Source organism: Atta cephalotes (genome assembly GCF_000143395.1).
Source record: "Atta cephalotes unplaced genomic scaffold scaffold00012, whole genome shotgun sequence".
Classification (NCBI taxonomy): Eukaryota; Metazoa; Arthropoda; class Insecta; order Hymenoptera; family Formicidae; genus Atta; species Atta cephalotes.
This window is the reverse complement of record NW_012130076.1, coordinates 4,430,633-4,447,736: the sequence shown is the minus strand read 5'-3', so window position 1 is coordinate 4,447,736 and position 17,104 is coordinate 4,430,633. Positions and strand designations below refer to the sequence as shown.

At 34.3% G+C, this 17,104-nt stretch overlaps 2 protein-coding genes across 2 annotated transcripts; one reads left to right on the top strand and one right to left on the bottom strand.

Annotated features, from left to right (window-relative positions):
- The first annotated feature begins 3,849 nt into the window (after positions 1-3,849).
- LOC105617223 (MIT domain-containing protein 1-like) lies at positions 3,850-6,554 on the top strand. Its single transcript, XM_012198789.1, has 4 exons — positions 3,850-3,970; positions 4,097-4,335; positions 6,107-6,303; positions 6,386-6,554. The coding sequence occupies exons 1-4, from the start codon at positions 3,850-3,852 to the stop codon at positions 6,552-6,554; spliced, it is 726 nt and encodes a 241-aa protein (XP_012054179.1).
- A 328-nt stretch (positions 6,555-6,882) lies between these two features.
- On the bottom strand, positions 6,883-11,847 carry LOC105617222 (protein inscuteable homolog). Its single transcript, XM_012198788.1, has 5 exons — positions 11,546-11,847; positions 10,740-11,060; positions 8,405-8,827; positions 7,959-8,166; positions 6,883-7,866 (listed from the first exon to the last, which is right to left on the bottom strand). The coding sequence occupies exons 1-5, from the start codon at positions 11,845-11,847 to the stop codon at positions 6,883-6,885; spliced, it is 2,238 nt and encodes a 745-aa protein (XP_012054178.1).
- Positions 11,848-17,104: the final 5,257 nt, after the last annotated feature.

Below are 17,104 nucleotides of genomic sequence, written 5' to 3'. Positions count from 1 at the left end.
TATATATAGTAATAGAGATATATATATATATATATATATATATATATATATATACACACATACACACATAGCAATACTTACAATGTTATATTGTATTATACTATGATATAGTTTATATACATAACATACATAATGTATATTATGTACATGCATCATATATATTTTAAAACAAATTAAATGATAAAGGCTACGAGTTAATGCAGGATGTAAAGTACTAATAAATGAATTTTAATATTACAATAATTTCAATACAATGCTAAATGTTTCGACCCTCATTATGTCATCCTCAGTAACATAAGAATATATAAATAAAAAAGATCGCAAATTACAAAAGTATCAAATAACAATTTAAATATAATTTATAACGATTGCACACATGTTTTATATGTATAATTATATATATAAAACATTTTGATTTTACCCTATATATAAAATCATGTGTTAGGAGAATACCAATTAAAAATTCCCGCCCAATAATAACACTACGATCACGTCACGTGCCGTCACATCAGCGATGACGTTCGACGTACTTGAAGTAATCTCGAAACTCGAAAGTGTCGTACGCGAGTCCTGTCAAGTTGAGTGTTGTAGGAACCTTTCAAAGAATCAAGCCAAAAAATTATCTCACCTAATTGTTCCTAACGAAGAATTATAACGAAGAATTATAACAAAGAAGTAGAATTTCTCGCGCACAAGTGATTGTACAACTTCACATTTCTCTTTGTCAAGGATGTGCCAGCGTCACACAACAATGGCTTGCTGCAATTAGATAGAAGTTAACGTCACGGTGCGTCGCCAGTTGCGTTTCATATTGAAAAGATTCGCGTCACAGGGTAAATCTTGTATCATAGCAACCATAGACGCGAGAATATAAACTGCGCGTTCTCATTGCATCTCACTTTAGAAAGAGACAGAAAACATTAACAGGATTGGTTTGATACATATTCTGGAGTTTGATACGTATCAAACTTGTATAATACTTTTAACATGACCCTAACCTCTAATTTATTAATCTTATTGACTAAAAAACAATGTTTTTAGGTTATTTAAAGTTTTGTATATTGCTGATTGGGAATAACTCCAAAAAACTTTCCAGTTTTATTAAAAATGTAGTTTGCAAATAAAAAACGGAAAGGAAATAATACTGAAAATATAAGTGCAGTATCCAATGAAAAATAATAATGGAATCGACATTAAATTGATGTCGCCATTGAAATTATAAAATCGATGTTGAATCGACGTTGATTCAATATAAATTTCATTGTCATTTCTCACTGGATATATACATGAATTTGGTATACAATAATATTAATAATTCGTTGTAATTTTTGTTCTTATCGCGTGTGAATTTAATTTTTTTAATTTGAAGATACATCTAGTATCTAGAATCTAATTATGATATTACATAATTTTCTAATTAATTTTCAATACAATTATATTGTCATATTTCAAATTGTTGATATTGTATAAAATGTAAATTTGTTTTGCCAGTCCAAAACATCTAAATAAGATTATGTAATGTAAATGTATGAAATCATACATAAATTTATTCATACATAAATGTATGAAAGTGAAGTGATATTATACTTCAGTATCATACATAGAATATCTATGTATGATACACAGGATATGATACATTCCCAACCCTGATTAAGAATTCATCTATCTTTTTCTGTAATTTCAAGTCACAATAAATAGAGACGAAAATCAGTTCGAGTAAACAATAAACCTCAGCTCTATATAATATAATTGAATCGAACCATTGAGAAATGGAAGCGTTCCGATTTTCTTATTTTCTAAACTTTTAAAATGAATCTCATTTTAAAGAATATTTTTGAAATTTCACTCTTTTTTAAGATTGGTTCAATTTTCTCTTTTAGTTGGTCTATTTTTTTATTCCTAGACTGTATCTACAACTTCTTTCTCACTTCAACTAAATATCAGACATAAATCTATTTCATTTTAAGTTCCAAAAGTATAAAATTTATATATATATTAGTTTAGAAAATAGACCTACTTAAATGAGATTCCACTTCAAAGAATTTAGAGAGGCAATAATATTCCATTGCAAAAATTGTAAAGATATGGTTTTCTTTGTCAGAGATTCGCTGATTAGCTAATGTTGATTTTCTATCATAAGCAGGAAAGAGAACAGCAAGCATTCGTGCATTTGCCTTCTTTTTCTCCTTCAGATTCGTAGTTTTCTAATTTAGTACAGGGAAGGCATGTCAGTATATTATATAGAACTCTGGTGTAACTATATTATTTATATTATAATTTCTTGAATTAAAATAGATGTATAATCAGACATAGAATGGTCGCATTCAGTAGACTCAATGCACGCTATTTGGATGATTTAAAAAAATACACCAATAGCAGCGCTCTGCAACAGTTGAGAGTGCTACTTGACGTTACAAATGTTTTGAAACTTTTGATTGACCAATTCGGAAGAAAGAATTTTATTAACTGACCAATCAAAAAAATGCTTCAAAACATTCGTAACATCAAGTGGGTCATAGCCTGAGTCTGCCGCGGCTAATTAAGATGCAGCCACAATAGAAGGAATAAGGAATTAGGAATAACAAAAATAACGATTCCCAATAATCTATCAGAAACCATGTATTCCAGTGTATCCGATATCTGATAAGTTGAAATCTTTATTCCTTATTCCTAATTCTTTATCCGTTCTATTGTGATGCACCCTTAAGCTCCAGAATGCAAAGGAAGCGATAGCGATAGAAATAACACGTTTTTAACCTATCAGAAATTAGATACACTGGAATATACAGTTTTTGATAGATTGTATTATTTCTATCGCTATTTCTTTTCATTGTGTCCGGGGTTTTAAACCTGTTCTACAATGTATTTTTTTCCTATTTCTTGCTTTTTTCCTCCTTTGCAACCGTTTTATTGATTATTGTGTTTCTTGCTATATGTTTCCTGCTTCTTCGTTAATTTTTATCTCGGATAAAAACAAAAAACCGGATGAAAAGACACGAAAAATAACAAAAAGCAGAAAATAGAAAAAAAGCACATTGTAGAATAGGCTTTATGGTTATGGGAATGAGCTTTATGATTGAAGATAAAAGTTAACGAATTTCGGAAAAAATAGAAAATACGTAGCAAGAAAATACAATTGTCGATAAAATGGTTGCAAAGGAGGAAAAAGCAAGAGGAGAAAAGCAAGAAACAAGAAACAAAGAGCGCATTGTAAAATAGACTTTGTAGTTGCGAGGAACAAGAGTTTCAAGATGGAGGGGCAACATATGAGTGCGAGCGATCTCTCGATAATCGATATTTGAAATTCGAATGCAGGCTGCGTGACGGGGAAACGTTTCGCACACTCAAATTACGTTGAGATAACAAGATATTCTCCTGCCGTTGCAATTGCCACTTTTACGAGTAATACGAATCCTCCAGACTTCGCACATACGAGAATATACTTACGTGAATATTATCGTCGCGATCTAATTCATCCTCACACATTCGTAAGTATTATATATCCTTATTTAATATTTGATAAACAAAAAGGATGAAATGAATTCTTAAGCGTTGTTACAGTAAATCGAATCACAGACTATAGGCCAGTTCTTTTTAGTTGAACTTGCATAGTTTAGCTTTCTCTTTTTCTCTCTAAGATAGAAAAAAAAGAAGAAAGATGAACCGTGCAAGAACTTTAACTGAAAAGAACAGACCTTATGTTTATTCAGTTATCACGTGCGCTCAGATAAAGCCAGATTAGAAGAGACAAAGCTAACGATTCATGTACGATCGTGACTTATCGTTAGTATCCTTCTAGAATACACGGCTCAGTGTTGTACATCGTCGCGCTCTGAAACACGAGGTACGATGGAATCCGCGGCGGTTTCGATCTTGAAGCGAGCAGTGGAAATGGACAAGAAAGAGCAATATACGATGGCATTGGTGTTATACCAGGAAGGCGTGCAGATACTCCTTGATGCGGTAAAAGGTATACTATATAGATCAATATAGATACCTTTTGCTTCTAGTTTCATTTTAAGAGAAAAAAAAAATGTTATATCAGCTTTATTATTACTGCTTTTATCAAGAAGTTCAAGATAATAAAACGATGCAGAAACGAAGGAAGCATTCAAGGTGGAATACCTTACGACCAAAGCGAGAGAGTATCTTGACAGAGCCGAGAAGGTGAAGAAGTTGATCAGTACGAGGAAATTAGCTGGTATATACACAGAACTAATTAAAATCGAGGATGGATCGATTGGGTATGGCTACGCAAGTGTCTTCGGCAGATTCTTGGATGGTACCGTCACTTCAATTGACATCGAAGATCCATATATACGAGCCTTCCATCAGGTGTGCTATTTGCATAAGTCCCGAAATACAATAGGTAGTAAGCTTTAAATTATAACGGGAGGTTCTACAATGGAAGTCGTAGCGGTCATAGGGTAGTCTTAAGTCATAGAAAATTAGCCAATCACAGTTCAACATGAAAAGAATAAGCGCCTATGATTGGTTAATTTTCTAAAGATCTATTTAAGAACTTAACCCTATGACCGTTATGATTTCTATTGTAGATAGAGATGAAAATAACTAGTAATTTACTTGATAAATTATAGTAAATTAGTCAGTAATTTTTGGAGACTGGCGAAATAGTAATTTAAAAAAATTATAAAAAATATAAAAATTATAAAAAATAATTTGATGTAAAAGCATTTAGCCTTTGATTATTACATTCATCAAAATTTTATTTAATTCATATTTTCATTATGATATTACATATTGGTACATACAATTATATATGTAATATTATATAATATTATTCTTTTAATTATGTATTGAATATATGATAAAAGATTAGGTATATGGTATCTAAACTAAAGGAATTCAATTCAAATAAGTTTGTTTTATTAGGAATCTGAAAAAACGTAACAAGTACAATAATCTTAAACTATTTTGTACATATTTTGAGTTTTTAAATTTGTATTTTTATATTTTTACTTTATAATTAAACTTATAAAACTTTCATTTATTTGCTTGCTATTTTAGTGACTAAATTGTTAGCGACAATTTTTATTAGAGTAAAAACAAAGACACAATTATACATCAAAAATAAAATATAATCTTTTCGTAATTGCATTATTGGAATATCTAAATATAGAATAATTTTAAATAATTTGGTAAGAAGCTAGATTTTAAAATATAATACAAGGAATTATGTAAAAAAATACTAGAATTTTTAATCTGCATTGTTTTTTATTTTTTGGTCACTGTATCAAATCTCTAGGGAATCATATATTGAAAACGGCATTGATTAGATTATACGTTTAGATTTAGTGAATTGTCCCCTATTATTATTCTATCAGCGATTTTTACTTCCGACTGCTGCCAATCGAAGGTTGGCGAAAACAGAGAGAGTATTTCACTGAAGCAGATCGGTGCTGATAATATCTATAACTATAATGTATTATATATTCTTATTCATTCAAATTTTGGCTATTGACTTCTTATTGATCAAGCATGATTTATAGCACATAATTATTATATTTTCGTTGAGAAAAATATTGTTTTATATTATGCATTAATGTGAAAAATATAAATAAAATCTATTTGTGTATAAAACAACAAATTTTGTCAAAATTACCAATAAATTATCATTTTATCGTAATTTTACCATAAGTAATTGTCAAATTGAATTACTTAACTGTAATTTAACACCTAATTGTAGAGTCCCCAGATAAAATATTATCTAAAACATCGAATATAAGGAGTATAATCGACTATGATTGATTGATTTCTTACGGCTTAAAGTCTATTCTATAATGTGCTCTTTCCTGTTTCTTTTGCTTTTTTCTTCTTTGCAACTGTTTTATCGATTGTATTTCTTGCTATGTATTTCTTTTTTTTGTTATTTTCTATCTGAGGCAATATAAAATAAAAAATCAGATAAAAGAAGCAAAAAACAAGACGTAAAAAAGCAAAAAGCAAAAAACAGAAAACAAAAAGCACATTGTAGAATAGACTTAAGGCTTACTACTAGCTATTGTGTTCCGAAACTAATACGTAAATATATAAAAATACGTAATTTGATATTGTGCTGATTCCTATATTCTATCTTCTTTCATAGTGTCAGAATCTGGTCAGATTATGTGAGCTGGCAGTTCAAAAGTGCTGTGCACTGTCCAAGATATCCCTGCTTACGACTTATAATACGAAAGAAGCTGGCCAAATCTCCAGATTGGCCGAGCTGAAAGAAAGTTTGGCGTCTCGTAATATTTCTTTTGACTTTTCTTTCTCCGAGACGTTACACGACAGACAAATCACGTAAGGCCACATACAATACAATTATTACATTCTGAAAATTCTTTTATTCTGAATTTATCAATTATCTTTCTTTTTATTTCAGACTGAGCAACGGATGGGTGATAAAAATCGGGCGTGGATTGGACTATTTTAAAACGCCGGAAGGTAAATTCGTTCTTGGCTCGTGCGATCTAGAGTTAAGACCTTGCCAGGAGACTACTGTACACATTCTTCATCAAAACAATCTTGTGGACGGAGGACCATCAAAATAGGACATATTTAATTAATAAAATAATGATTAATTATTGATTTACATTTTCTTTATAAATGTATATTATGGCACATTTCTTTAATACGTGACAAAAGAAAACATTTACATTTTTACAGTACGCACCTCTTGTAATACGATACGCATCGAGAGTTACATATATATTTAACAAAGATACTTGTTTTCTTCACATTACTTTTTTACAATATAATTATTGTAATTATAATTTGCGATTATAAAATGTATTTACAATTTTTTTCATTGTGCGTAATCTCTCACTTATTCAACATTATATGAATTGTTACAACAAATTCTTCCTTTCCAGAACTCCCTCAGTCTAGTGGACTGTGATCCTTTGCCTTTGCGATCCCGATTTGTTTCGCAGCTTTTTTGCACGCTCGTCTCAATGATCTAGTATATCTAAACAAGCCCGTTTCCGCCTGCGTCTCCTCGTCCTTTTGATCCATTTGAACTTCATTTACTCTGCATGATCTAGGCAAACAATCCCCGCCGCCGACAGCGACCACTTGTCTCGCGATCTCTGGCTCTACGCAGAGTCGGGTCAACGCAGCTGCTGCGGTAATCTCCAGCCGTTGATATGCGTCCTCCAAACCCGGTGGTCTCATTCGGAGAAAAGAAACTAATGCTACAGAGGCTCGTGCCTTCGCTAAATGTGATCGGCCTTCGGGAACTCGCGCCAGTTCACCGATTAATGCGGCAACTTGTTCCATTAGCCATACATTACCGCCGGCGGATTTCTTCACGCTTCTTAGGAGCTTCTTCACGCTGTCTTCCTCCAATATAATCGTAACGCATATTCTCGACTTGGACAATTGATTGAGCGCCGCGGCGGCCAACAACAAGGTTTGTGCGCAATTTGTATTCTCTACCAGTTGATTCAATGCCGGAATCAGCGAGTCTGCAAAGGGTTCAAGATACGGCAGACCTCGTGCATTGGTCCACGATGCCGTGATTTGTACTACCAAGGCGGTGGCTTCGGTTTTTTCCTTTTCGGAAGAGGATTCCGCACCCAGGAAATCAGTCAATAACTCAGGACCACCTTCTCGGGCGAAATATTCAATCGCTGTCGCGGAACTACACACGCTGGCCAAAGCACGTAACGTAATCGCAACGAGATCATTTGACAGTCGACTAGCGGTGACGAGACACGTTAAGAGAGCCTTTATGCCGGAACATCGAGCTATGCTGCTTCCCGCACGAGGATCTGATAATCCTAAAGCTGTCAGGGCTGCCAGAGCGCCTCTAGCCACGGTACTATCCTCCCGTGGAGCTTCCTCGAGACCTCGGACTATTTTCTGAAGAGATTTTTGTATCATTATTTTTTTATGACTACTTTCAATAAATATAAAGATGATACTACAATAAATATAGAGATGATATAACTAACCTCGATGTAAAAATCTAAGCGCGTGTCGACTGTGCTGTCGACGTATATTTTCATATTTTGCAATTGCGCGAGGATGCTTCTCAAACTACCCTGCTGTACCCTGCGGGGAGGGGGTGCACCTAATTGAGAAAGGATCGAAAATGCGGCTTCTTCTATATTGCGAAGAAGCTCCATTTCGAATCTGCCACCTTCCAGCCGAGTTATTTTCCTGCGCAACAATAATTAATATACAATAATTATTAAATTATAATTATTAATCATCACTTTTAAATATCAATAATTTCATGTGTAGCTTTCTTGCTTTACAGTTAATCATGGATTCCGTACATAATACTAATTAAAGATAATTATCTCTAATTGTGATCGAATGCAATAAATTCGGGATAATAAAGATGTCTGCTCGTCCCGATATCATTATATAGGAGGATTAAAGAAAATCGACTTACTCTACAATACTCTGATAATGTTGCTCGAATTGTTCTGCGTTGACTAGAAGTTTGCTTGCGGCCGCGGTGGCTGCAGAAGACAACATCTTCAAATCCCGCGCGTGAACCTCGTCGGACATCATCCGGACTTCTCTGCGCGGTAAATTCTTGCTTTGCAGCGTATTGCCGCACTCGTTCTCGGTCATCGTAGTGAGATCTGTGAGCCATGCTCTCATGGATGATGATTGACGATAATTTCTAGACTTCAATACGTCCCTGCCGGCAGCGATTGCTTCCGCGGCGTTAGTGGAAGCCCACGATTTCGTTATTGACGGCTGAATGCTATCTTCCGGCGGTTCAGATGCGTACAGAAAATCACATAGATTTTCTTCCAATGATACGGAGGAAGGTACTTTCGATGCGTTATCCTGATCCTCGTCAACCCTGGAAAAGAAAGTTTGGTAAGAATAATAAATTATAAGAAATTATGGATATAAAAAAATAATTAACTTTAAATATCACTCAGACAATAAAAAAACATCCTACTTTTCCAGATATCCTTCAAATATCTTTCAAATATCTTTGGGATTTCAGTTTATTTGACTTATCGTTACCCTTAAATTACACCACCTTAAACGAGTCATAGCGAGTCGACGCAGATCTCGGCACGATTATTGTCATTCTATTACTGTGAGACGCATTGCAATGCAATGTATTCGTAATCGTCGCCGACCGCTTTTTTCCGGACAGACGGAAGCGCCGAGGGCAATTAGTGGCAACTTAAAAGCTGACTAATCGAACCGCTGCGGAGAATATACTTTTTTTCCCCGCGTACGTGATGACTAATCTCTCGTTCCTTCGATATGTTGCGTTGTATTGTAATGCGTCCACCTGCGCGCCGGTGCACGTTAGAGCTGAAATTCCTTGTAGATTCGCTGTCGCGTACCGAAAGCACGGCCTAAACAGTTGACTCAAACCTCAGGCTAGCCGACAGCCATAGCCTCGCGCTTATTCATTTACGTATTCTCCTCGTGCGACACGTCGCATTGACTCACGTACGAATGTACACGGTGACGAACAGAAAAGAATAACCGTACAAGGGAATCCAGCATGATTGGCATCCTGATCTCATGACGAATTTAACACCCAATAGAATACAAGAAATAAATATCCATATTTCTATCAATATAGATTAAATTTGATCTCTCAGTTTAACTTACTTTTTATTTTTTTCTAGTTTTAAGAATAAGAAAAAATAAAAAGTAAATTGAACTGTAAGATTAAATTTAATTTGTAATAGTGAAAATAGGCCAGGGATATGTTTTGAACCATCTATAGGTAATTCATGAAAAAATGTAGCATATAAAACTATAAATAGAATTCGTTTTAAAGAGGAACAAAAGAAAGGAAAAACTCAGAATACACAGATAGACTAGGATACAAAAGAATGGACTTTCCTTTTCCTATTATTTCGTTTTGTTATAATATCGCGTTACTCAAGATGCAAGTTTATATGTGCAATGATAGGTGTTTCCGGTACGATTTATATGATCGCGTTTTACAGCATAGTAATACAATTATCAGTGCTTTTTAATCAGCGGAAAATAATGCGCAATCTAATGACCGCTCTGTCCAACCGCGAGATGCGTAATTGCGCACATATTTCATTTAACCGATTCGAATCCCTTCGAGTCATTGTAGTCATTGTTGAGATGAGACCTCATTACGTGCTGTAATAAGTCGGTTAGCTGTGCATACGAGGGCGTGATACGCATACAATGACTCGGCGATAAGCCGAGGCACCTTCACGGGCTGAGGACTGATAATCATTCACTCGAGGCCGGCGCATCTCTCGCTGTATTATAACACCCGAAGAAAGGAGCTCGATTCTCGAGCGTGCGTCATTGCTTACGACACAATATAAGCTGTGCGATACGATCCACGTGTGTTCTCGACGCTTATTCTATATTATTTTGTATTATTCGATTATGTATGCCGGAGACAGCGACAAAATTGCCTTACGTGTCGCATTCCTTCAACCGATTGACTCATATATTTTTCCAATCTTATCGCGACGATTTCCCGGGCGATCTTCCGGCCCACATTGACACAATCTTGAAAATTATTAATATCGTATATCAATAGTGCTTTCCAAAGAACTATGCGCGTGTTGAATCAGACCCAATCATATTTTCTGAATCAACAATGCGCTAAATTAAAAAAAAAAAACAATGCTTGAAATGAAGTAAAACAGATATGTCTGCAATTTGCTTCGCTTTTTTCTTATCCTTTTTTTCTTTAGTAATGAGTCTTTAACTTTTTTTCTTTATTAATGTAAAGATAAAAACTTGCTCACCTTCGTTCTCGCAATGAACTTCTAGATTTTTCTAGCCGAGTTCTCGCGAATATCCTGGAATCTTTTGGCGTGGACGTGTGCGTCGGTATCGGGGGAGATCCTTCTTCCAGCCATGAAGAAGCTGGCTGGAGCCTACGTCTCATCCGTTTTCTCCTCAATTTTCGCCTCGGAGTTGCATTCTCATAAGCCTCCGAACAGTCCGATCTCTCGGAATCTGAGAATCCGGAATCCTGGCTCTTGAAATCTTGACTCAAAGGACTGTAGGATCTGTTTCTTCTCTCACACTCTTCCTCCCCTTTATTTGTTTCCTCCATTGATGTTCTAAATGTTTAAATATTATTTTAAATATATAACGTATTATTAATAAATTAATTAACACAATGTCATTAACATAATTGCATAACTTGAATTCAAAGTTATTGCATAACTTCAATTCATAACTTGAATTGATCTCTCTCTGAATTTTTTTAATATAGACTTGTAGATTATTGAAACATGACTTTATTAGAGCAAAGGCAATTATTTTAAGAGCAATCATCTTAAATTATTTACTTGATATTGAAAACTAATCGAAGATATCTAAAAATGATTTTGTATTTTTTTTTAAATAAATATAAAAATTGTGTGAAGCCATTTGATCGTAGAATACATTGTTCTGATATCCAAACGCATTCGTGTCTTCTTCACTATGTTAGTTAATAAAAAAATACTGCAGCTTTAAACAAATATTTTCAAAAAAATAAAGAAATATTGAATTATATTATTCTCCAGCAATCGCTTAGCGACGAATTGCTTATTCTACGTACCTACGACGTATACTTTCATCACGTATCAACGAAATCTGACACGCGTTTTGTTTTGTGTTCTCGTCGTTACAGACATGTATCGCGGTGATATTCATATCGTCGACTGTATCATTTTCTGACTTGGTCGAATTTTCTTCTTCTTCTTCTTCTTCTTCTTCTTCTTCTTCTTCTTTCTCACGGACATGTTTATTGAAAGAATAATGCGGAGGATCGTTTCTTCCTCCAGAACGATCATCCTCCAGATCGTGTGAGGCCATTAGGTCCCAGAACACTTTACTTTGATATCTCTTGAATTCACTCATGTTTCTTTCAATTTTTTTCACTTAATGCTTGCAAAATGCTCGCCGAAAAGTCAGTCAAAAAGAGACAAAGATAGAACTTTTTATTTTCACTATTTCAAACCCTTGGTCTTTTACTATTCACAGAAGCAGTTGTGAACGAGCAAGGTCCGATAAACGTTCGCGGGACCTCGAAGTGGCCAGGATGCGCTCAGGGTACTCTGTGTTTTACTCCAACGGGGTGCTTTCACGACCCAGCGGAGCGCAACGACCCTCCCACGGTCGGTGGTCGCGTGGCTGCTTGGAGAACCACCGTATGGTGTCCGTCGCAACCCCCACAGACTACTGTTTAATGATAAGTCCCGCACGCGACACGTATGCTCTTCTTCTTCGGTAAAACTCTTCTTCGAATGAAACTTCGAACCACTTGGAGATTTCATACGAAATAATAATTTTTTTCTCTCCGATTCGTTCTATCAGACAATAAAAAGCTCTTTGTTCGGAATTCAATTCTTCGACTGAATAAGAATCGCTTTCCTAATCACTGTGGATCCAGGTTCTGAATCATCTCGATCTCTCGCGATAAATGATAAACACATACCCACGTGCACACGGTTGCGCGAATACGATACGATGATTGAACTAAGCGCGCTAATGCCCCACAATCGACTGACTCGGAGGCCGACTTCCGACTTCCTCATCGTTCGCGCGACTCGATCTCTTCGCGTCCCACCCTTTCCCCGCCCCAAAGCCAAGTCGTGTGAAAGCGCAGCGGGCTCCTCATTCCCTTTCTGCCTTCGTCGTTTCCACGGGGGCAGCTTGCACGGGGTGCCCGTCTCCCTGTGCATGCCCCTCTTACACACACACACACACACACACACACACACACACACACACACACACACACACACACACACACACACACACACACACACACACACACACACACACACACACACACATACACACACACACACACACATTCGTGGGACGAAGCGCGTGTCGGTGCGTAACCGTCAAACCATAACGAGACGCGTTCTCTTTGACGCACGCCGGAAGGCCTTTAATTGCGATAGACACAAGGTGATCCAGGTTACGGATATGCAAAGTGGATAGATCTGCGTAAATGGCATATCTGTGTACATCTTCATAATGCAGTTTTCTTATCGCAGATTTCCGCAACGAAGACAAATTTTTAAAATTATTGGACATCTCACAACGTTAAAAAAACGAGACTTTTTTATTGTGACCGTACTCCAGTTTATACGTGTCACTAAACATTATGAGAAACGCGATGATTAAAAACAAGGAAAGAGAATGTTGAGGTCAGTTTGCTCTAAAATAAATGAAACTAATTAAATTTATTAAGACAAGAAATAAAATATGTAGCATATGAGAGATAGGAACGTTTCAAATAGATTTTATTAAACTATTGAACTATATGCTGGAATTAAGGAATAAATTATAGTATAGTATAAAATAAAAACAATTCTAAGATTACCATTTCTTATGAACCGCTCATTCACTTTATTTTATAAACAGAATTTAAAAATATTTAATGAATGAGAAAAGTTTAGGAAAATGTATAATTTTTAAACAATTCGAATGAGAAATATTATAGAAAATGCTTTTAAATATTAAATAAGTCTAAAGATGAGATGAACCTCATTTAGAATTTGTTTTCATGCGCCTAATCTTTTCATGATATCGATTGACATCCACAAATAAGCAAAAAAGCTATAACAATAGCTTTTGGCAATCAGTAAAGTCTGCACGCAATAAGAGGTATAACAAGATACTTTTCTTTTATTTTCGAAAGGTGATAAGTTCATTTCTTCGGAGAGACTATCCATTGGCGTGGAGAACGCAGGATGAGATGTCTCAAACTGTCTTTCAGGCTCGTTTGGAGCTGGAAGATGTCTGATCTATGAAATCACACCAATGTACTTTTAAGGGCCAGGTGTACGATTATCGATCCCCTGTGAACGCGACCAAACGGGGGGTCTACCCCTCGAAAGAACCATGGAACCATTCATCGAGGCGATACAGCGCGGAGGCACGCGCCCGCTCGAAACATCTGCACGTGTAAAATGCTTATGGTGACGCGTCATGCGTGTGTGTGAGAATGACTGAGTCACTCACACGTGTTTCGCGTTGCGTGCCCGAATTTAAACTTTAAAGGACGTGGACATTTTATGAATTCACGCGTATGATAATTCGAGTAAGGTCGTAAGTATGATTGGCGACAAGTCCAACTTATACTCGTTTCTATTAATGCAGTTTAATTTTAAACTAACTTATTATTTTTTTCTAAATCTAAGAATGAAGAGCAAGTTAAATCGAGATTCAAATTAATTTACTGGGTTATAAAGTTCATTTCTGCCATTTCCTTTTAGTACAAAATTGTATTTACAATATCTTTGTCAAGAATAAACGAAATGTAAATTTAAAAAAATGATTTTGAAGCTTGAAATCTCTACTTTCGAAAGATTATTATGTTTTTTGAGTTTTTTGTGAGTTTAATAATTTTTAGAATAGAAAACTACGAGCTGAAAAAGATGGAAAATTTTCTTCTAACTTTGAGTCTATTTGTCTCAAAAAAATTTGCAAAAATTTTTGGCTTTCCAAGTGAAAGTTTCTCCAAGAAAAAGTTTCTCTACAAAATCATTTTTAAAAAATATTTCTAAAATTTTTTGTTACTGAGTTATCGCGAATTAAATAAAAGGAGCATTTTGACTTTGATTGCTCGTAACTTCATTAAAAATTATCGTACCATAATTTAAAAAATCAATTTTTGAAGCTAAAATTTTACTGGATATATAACAACAACAAATATATTCTATGTATAATTTTGAGTTAAAAAAAAACGGCTCTTCAATTTTCTAATCAACTCAATATATTGATAGAAATGGAAATTAGTTTATGAAAATATCTTGAGAGAGTCATCGTCGTCTCTATCCAAGAGATGTCAGAAAGTTCAGGTCATTTTGAGATGTTGTCAAAATGAATTTTCGCTATTTCAAAAATCTTTGACTTGGTTTGACGTTCTAAGAGTGTTCAAAAAAGTTTGATTGATACCAAACTTTAGAAATATATATTACTTGTGAAAACAAATCGAAAGTTTTAATAAGCAGTAAATTTAAAAATCATTAATTTCCGAGTTTGTAAAGCGTAAAAAGTAAATTTAATCTATAACAGATATTCAATGCGCCCTCCGTTTATTTCAACACACTATTCGGCATGTTTTTTTATTGAAAATTGAACACATTCAAAGATTTTATTGCAGATTTATTTTTTGTTTGTTGACAACAGTATTCAATTTTCTGAGCATCAATTAAGTCAGTCAGTCCAAAAGTGTCAGTTAAGTCAGTTCGTCCAATGTATCAACTGATGCATATGTTTATATAAACATCAAATGCCGACGATATTCATTATTTTCAACTTTAGAAGTCTATGAAGAACGAGTATACGAGCGATTGCACGTTTATATATTTCGAAATAAATGGATTCACAGAGTTGAGTAAGTTAATGTTTTTTTAAACTAAATTAAGTTAAAGTTAATGGCTTATAAAATTAATAAAATTAAGTTGAAAGTTGAAGGAATAAAGAATTAATAAAAGTTAAGATTAAATTAACTTAAGTTTAAAAAAAAGTTAATTTTGAAAAAAATTATTTTTCATCAGAATGTCCTAAGTTTTCTTAAAATGAGATTACTTTAAACAACTTTTACAAATATAGATTATTAGGCAAATTTAATTTTAAATTCATATAAGTTACTTATATATAATAAGAATCACACATCATAAGGTCTTTTTGTCAAAATCTTGCGAGAGAGAAGGATATATATTTGCATTATTTCTCTTTCTTTAATTTTTATCTAACTTTCTTTAACTTCTGAAACGATTGCATGTTTACGACTATATCGACTAGATATTTGTTACAAAAAATATACGTAAAAATTTAAAAAATAAGTGAATATGCAACTCTGTTCTACAACAATTTATTAAGACCTTTTGGTTGGTTTTGATGAATATATGACATGTTCCTAAAGTTCATTATTACCTTTTTTGAACATCCTGTATAATTTGACGAGAAAGAAAAATCGATTAGATATTTCTATTATGTAGCATGCATGTAGCAACGATGAACAATCTGAGGAAAATGCCAAGGGAAAACGACTCATTCCCGCTGTTAATTAGCAGAGATCGGGGCTATCGATAAATAGCGAGTATCGAAGCCGCTAATGGGCGCAGCAATAGCATAACGATACGTTTCCTTGCATCGAGGTAATAACAATCTCTTCGTTTTATCGGGACATAACGCAGTTTCCAGAGATTGTTCGGCCGCGACCGGCCGTGCCTTTTCATTGTCGATGGATATGCATGCCATACGTATACGATGAGTCCAACTGCGCGTCTCGTAAGAGCACGAAGGGGTCCTTACGACCCCTATTACGTACCGGCCGGAATGGGGGACAGATGTGTACAAACCGTTATTTAAGCGCGTGCGTTTAAGCGCGTTTGTATAAACCTGCAATGCACATCTGCGACGCTCAAAATTTTATGACAAATCGAATTCAATTTCAAATTTAAAAAAACGCCGATGAATGATCGATGATCGTGTCCTGATAGAGAAACGATTGTTTTTATCTTATTATGCGACAGACTTTTTCATGCAAAGATTATTCTTCTATACGAAAAAGTCATTTCTACACATGAAAATTATTTCACTCGTGACGATGTACTGAAGCTGAGGCGATTTATACTGAATCAAATCGATAATCGTTATGTAACTATTTGAAAATATTTGTGACTGTTAAATGCATTTTTATAGTATCTTTACAAGTTTGCTCGTTATAGACAAATCACGCAGATAAGAAATTATAAAAAAGCACAATGAATAAATATTTATTCTAATGAGAGATCTGAGAAAAAGTTTAGTATTTATTATAAATTTTGATATTATTTTGACTGTTTTTATTGCTTAATTTATAAAGAAATAATTTATGAATTTAATTACAGTATGACATATAGTATTTCATAATAAATTACATAATTTTAAATCCTATAAGAATGCAACCCTTTTTACGCTGCGGCTACTTTATGTAGTTATTTTGCACACGACACGCTTGCGGCTACGTGCGATATATACTTATTTGATTTATTGATGGTGTGAAGGTCAATTTGATTTACGACATTATGATTTAATATAAAATATTCCTGTGTTAATATAAAATATTAACACAAGATATATATATATATATATATATATATATATATAT

What these genes read in the sequence shown, in the direction of transcription:
- LOC105617222 (XM_012198788.1), bottom strand. Translation starts at nt 11,847, where the DNA reads ATGAGTGAATTCAAGAGATATCAAAGTAAAGTGTTCTGGGACCTAATG. An exon ending in GATGAAAGTATACGTCGTAG is followed by an intron (nt 11,061 to 11,545) that starts GTACGTAGAATA and finishes TTAAACATTTAG; the next exon opens with AACATCAATGGAGGAAACAA. An exon ending in AGTTCATTGCGAGAACGAAG is followed by an intron (nt 8,828 to 10,739) that starts GTGAGCAAGTTT and finishes TTTCTTTTCCAG; the next exon opens with GGTTGACGAGGATCAGGATA.
- LOC105617223 (XM_012198789.1), top strand. Translation starts at nt 3,850, where the DNA reads ATGGAATCCGCGGCGGTTTCGATCTTGAAGCGAGCAGTGGAAATGGAC. An exon ending in ACTCCTTGATGCGGTAAAAG is followed by an intron (nt 3,971 to 4,096) that starts GTATACTATATA and finishes AAAACGATGCAG; the next exon opens with AAACGAAGGAAGCATTCAAG. An exon ending in TTACACGACAGACAAATCAC is followed by an intron (nt 6,304 to 6,385) that starts GTAAGGCCACAT and finishes TTTTTATTTCAG; the next exon opens with ACTGAGCAACGGATGGGTGA.